Genomic DNA, 4684 nt, shown 5'->3' with positions numbered 1-4684 from the left:
ATGTGCGTATATATATATGTACACATACATGTATGTGTACACACACGTGTGAGTGTGTATATGTGTGTGTGTGTGTGTGTGTATATATATGTATAAAAATAAATAAATAAATTTATTTGTATTTATATACATATTCTATTCTTTGTGTGCATGTGTGTTTCCAGCATCCATCAGCAGTTTCCTGACGGTGCTGGCATGGTACCCCAACACCTCCCTGAGAACATGGTGTCTGGTGCTGCACTCTCTCACCCTGATGACTAACATGCCAGCCTGCGGTCAGTACTTCACTCTCACTGGTTTCCTTCTGTGAAATGTCCTGTAGCATCATACCACACTGCGAGCGTTTCAGAAGCTTAGCGTTTTGACTGCTGGGTTGCAGATTTGATTGATTAGGTCATTTCTTTCTGGATATTTGTGCTTCTACCAATAAGCTACATACTTAAACGGTTTATTTTTTGTCTGTTATAATTGTTATTTTCTACGCTATTGTGCTGCAGCCGATAGAAAACTCCTATAGGAGCAGAGTGGAGAGCTGCTTCTAAAAGAGCACGAAGGAGCTTAGTCATTATTTCCACAGGGATTGGATGATCAGACGGGGTTTGATTTTTTTGTATGTGAATGTGGAATAAAATGTTCATCAATACAGTCTCCAGAAGCCAAAAGTACAGATTGGATGGATATAATTTAAAATCATTCGTGAAAACAAATGTTGACTTATAAAGTAAATTATAGAAGCAAAACACCATGTGCAGGTTGACTGATGATTTTGGAGCTGAAATGCTTTGTGAATTAGCTCTACTCCTAACTTCAAGAATTCCTAACAATTTCTCCAAACTCGTCCAGTTAGCAGCTACTTCAGCCATGATGTCGCATAAATACACCCCATTATTCTTTTTGAATCAGCCATGTTTGCTTATTGGTTGATTACATTTTTGATTTTATATACGTTAGTCATCATGAATGCAATGTTTTTTGGCATTCACCTCTTAAATTTTGGATTTAGCACATCTTTGAATGGACCATCAGGTTTAATGGATGCGCAGGATGCTCCCTGCTCAAAAATCTATTTCCGTGAGACAATAACATTCTGTAACTCTGACCAAAAATGGACAACTTAAGTCTCTGCATGGTGATTTTCATTGTGTACTGTACTAATTAGAATAAAAAGGGCCATCTCCCACACAGCCGTTTGTTGGTGGTTGTCAATTGTGTGGTGTTCAATGACAAATCTATAATCTGTGTTTGAACCTCCAGCCTCCAATAATGGGATGAGCTCTCAGGAAAACACAGCGCAGCAGATGGTGTCTGATCCCACCCTGGTTCATGTCCTGGTGCGCTTCCTGTCCGGCTGCAGCACCAATGGGACAAGCCAGCACAGCTCTCAGGTGGGACCCACCGCCACCCAGGCCATGCACGAGTTTTTGAGCCGCCTGCAGGTCCACCTGTCCTCCACATGTCCTCAGATGTTCAGCGAGTTCCTGCTCAAACTCATGCACATCCTGTCTACTGAGAGGTATGCAATCGCTTCTCGAGAAAGGTATTTTCAATCATTAATATTTGCATGTTACAGCACAGTCATCAGTCCAATAATGACAAAATAAGAATTGCTTTAGATGCTCTATAAATGCTCTTTGGGAACTAATGGTTCATCCTAACCTTTCAGGGGTCCGTTCCAGTCGGGCCAGGGTCCACTGGATGCCCAGGTGAAGCTACTGGAGTTTACTCTGGAGCAAAACTTTGAGGTGGTGTCAGTGGCTACCATCTCCTCCGTCATCGAGTCCATCACATTCTTGGTTCACCACTACATCACCTGCTCCGACAAAGTGGTTTCCCGCAGCGGCTCAGACAGCTCTGTGGGCGCTCGGGCTTGTTTTGGTGGTTTGTTTGCCAACATCATCCGGCCAGGAGACGCAAAGGCAGTCTGTGGAGAGACGACGCGCGACCAGCTGATGTTTGACCTCCTCAAGCTGGTCAACTTGCTGGTGCAGCTGCCTCTGTCCGGGGACAGAGAGTTCAGTGGACGGCTGCCGCCGGCAGGCAGCGGAGCAGCTGATAGCAGTGTGTCGGACGAGGAGAAGGTCTGTGGCAGCAAAGAAAGCGTAGCTGGGGGATCCGCGTTCAGTCAGGGCCCCCCTGCCGGTGTGGCCGACCTGGTGCTAGCCAATCAGCAGATTATGAGCCAGATCTTGTCAGCACTGGGCCAGTGCAACAGCAGCGCCATGGCCATGATCATAGGTGAGACGAATCACAGAAAATGATCTTGACCAACAGTTTCAGCATCTTTTACCTCATTGTTCTGGTTTTACTGTCCACAAATCAGTGGTTTTGGTTCAACAGTAGACAGTAGACACTGTTGGAGAATAGCTGGTGAACATAGTGGCGCCTTAAGGAGCTAAAAAGACAGATTGATGGAAATCAGAGCTAGAAGAAAGAAGACTTGTTTGCCAGAGTGGCTTTATGAGGGGATAATATGTCATTGTTCTTCGCAGCTGCCCCCAAAGTGGCTAAACAATCTGAAAGTGATGGTTTAAATGAATGACATTGGAAAGTTAAAGTGTCACTTATGTGCAGTCAAAAAACAAATGTTTGTGAGAACAAGATATGGGGTATTTATGGAATATTGATAAATGTTAATATGTAGTGTAACTTCAACAAAAGAAGAGTTGTGAAGTTGGCAAACTGACTCCGTCATGTCAGTCATACAGCATCATTTGGCTCCTAAAGCATGAACAAACATTAGTCACCATACGGGTCACACCAGACCAACACTGTAGCATCAAAACCCCTGAGTGTATTGATTTCCACTACGGTGTGTTTAACTGCTTTTCAATTCAACTTTTCAGAGTATATACACTGCTCAAAAAAATAAAGGGAACACTTAAGCAACACATCCTAGATCTGAATGAATGAAATAGTCGTATTAAATACTTTGTTCTTTACATAGTTGAATGTGCTGACAACAAAATCACACAAAAATTATCAATGAAAATGAAATTTATTAACCCATGGAGGTCTGGATTTAAGTCACACTAAAAATTGAAGTGGAAAAACACACTACAGGCTGATCCAACTTTGATGTAATGTCCTTAAAACAAGTCCAAATGAGGCTCAGTAGTGTGTGTGGCCTCCACGTGCCTGTATGACCTCCCTACAATGCCTGGGCATGCTCCTGATGAGGTGGCGGATGGCTCCTGATGAGGTGGCGGATGTCTCCTGAGGGATCTCCTCCCAGACCTGGACTGAAGCATCCGCCAACTCCTGGACAGTCTGTGGTGCAACGTGGCGTTGGTGGATGGAGTGAGACGTGATGTCCCAGATGTGCTCAATTGGATTCGGGTCTGGGGAACGGGCGGGCCAGTCCATAGCATCAATGCCTTCGTCTTGCAGTAACTGCTGACACACTCCAGCCACATGAGGTCTAGCATTGTCTTGCATTAGGAGGAACCCAGGGCCAACCGCACCGGCATATGGTCTCACAAGGGGTCTGAGGATCTCATCTCGGTACCTAATGGCAGTCAGGCTACCTCTGGCGAGCACATGGAGGGCTGTGCGGCCCTCCAAAGAAATGCCACCCCACACCATTACTGACCCACCGCCAAACCGGTCATGCTGGAGGATGTTGCAGGCAGCAGAACGTTCTCCACGGCGTCTCCAGACTCTGTCACGACTGTCACTTGTGCTCAGTGTGAACCTGCTTTCATCTGTGAAGAGCACAGGGCACCAGTGGCGAAGTTGCCAATCTTGGTGTTCTCTGGCAAATGCCAAACGTCCTACCCGGTGTTGGGCTGTAAGCACAACCCCCACCTGTGGACGTCGGGCCCTCATACCACCCTCATGGAGTCTGTTTCTGACCGTTTGAGCAGACACATGCACATTTGTGGCCTGCTGGAGGTCATTTTGCAGGGCTCTGGCAGTGCTCCTGCTGTTCCTCCTTGCACAAAGGTGGAGGTAGCGGTCCTGCTGCTGGGTTGTTGCCCTCCTACGGCCTCCTCCACATCTCCTGATGTACTGGCCTGTCTCCTGGTAGCGCCTCCATGCTCTGGACACTACGCTGACAGACACCGCAAACCTTCTTGCCACAGCTCGCATTGATGTGCCATCCTGGATGAGCTGCACTACCTGAGCCACTTGTGTGGGTTGTAGACTCCGTCTCATGCTACCACTAGAGTGAAAGCACCGCCAGCATTCAAAAGTGACCAAAACTTCAGCCAGAAAGCATAGGAACTGAGAAGTGGTCTGTGGTCACCACCTGCAGAACCACTCCTTTATTGTGGGTGTCTGTCTTGCTAATTGCCTATAATTTCCACCTGTTGTCTATTCCATTTGCACAACAGCATGTGAAATTGATTGTCAGTGTTGTTTCCTAAGTGGGCAGTTTGATTTCACAGAAGTGTGATTGACTTGGAGTTACATTGTGTTGTTTAAGTGTTCCCTTTATTTTTTTGAGCAGTGTATATACATACACATACAGTTGTGTGAAAAAGTGTTTGCCCCCTTCATGATTTCTTATTATTTTGCATGTTTGTCACACTTAAATGTTTCAGATCATCAAACAAATTTAAATTAGACAAAGATAACACAAGTAAACACAAAATGCAGTTTTTAAATGAAGGTTTTTATTGTTAAGGGGGAAAAAAAATCCAAACCTACATGGCCCTGTGTGAAAAAGTGATTGCCCCCCCCC

At 45.6% G+C, this 4684-nt stretch overlaps 1 protein-coding gene across 2 annotated transcripts; it reads left to right on the top strand.

Annotated features, from left to right (window-relative positions):
- Positions 1 to 107: 107 nt before the first annotated feature.
- On the top strand, positions 108 to 2698 carry LOC116379384 (baculoviral IAP repeat-containing protein 6-like). 2 transcript variants are annotated; one of them, XM_031841337.1, is made up of 3 exons: positions 108 to 275; positions 1255 to 1513; positions 1664 to 2698. In XM_031841337.1, the coding sequence occupies exons 1-3, from the start codon at positions 254 to 256 to the stop codon at positions 2256 to 2258; spliced, it is 876 nt and encodes a 291-aa protein (XP_031697197.1). In that variant the 5' UTR covers positions 108 to 253; the 3' UTR covers positions 2259 to 2698. The 2 variants fall into 2 exon arrangements, with proteins under 2 accessions (XP_031697197.1, XP_031697196.1); XM_031841336.1 differs by having other exon boundaries at positions 1255 to 1537.
- The last annotated feature ends 1986 nt before the right edge of the window (positions 2699 to 4684 follow it).

This window comes from Anarrhichthys ocellatus, unplaced genomic scaffold, assembly GCF_004355925.1.
Source record: "Anarrhichthys ocellatus isolate YVR2014 unplaced genomic scaffold, GSC_Weel_1.0 scaffold4222, whole genome shotgun sequence".
NCBI classification, from domain to species: domain Eukaryota; kingdom Metazoa; phylum Chordata; class Actinopteri; order Perciformes; family Anarhichadidae; genus Anarrhichthys; species Anarrhichthys ocellatus.
The sequence above is the reverse complement of the archived record's forward strand: the minus strand, read 5'-3'. Positions and strand labels throughout refer to the sequence as shown.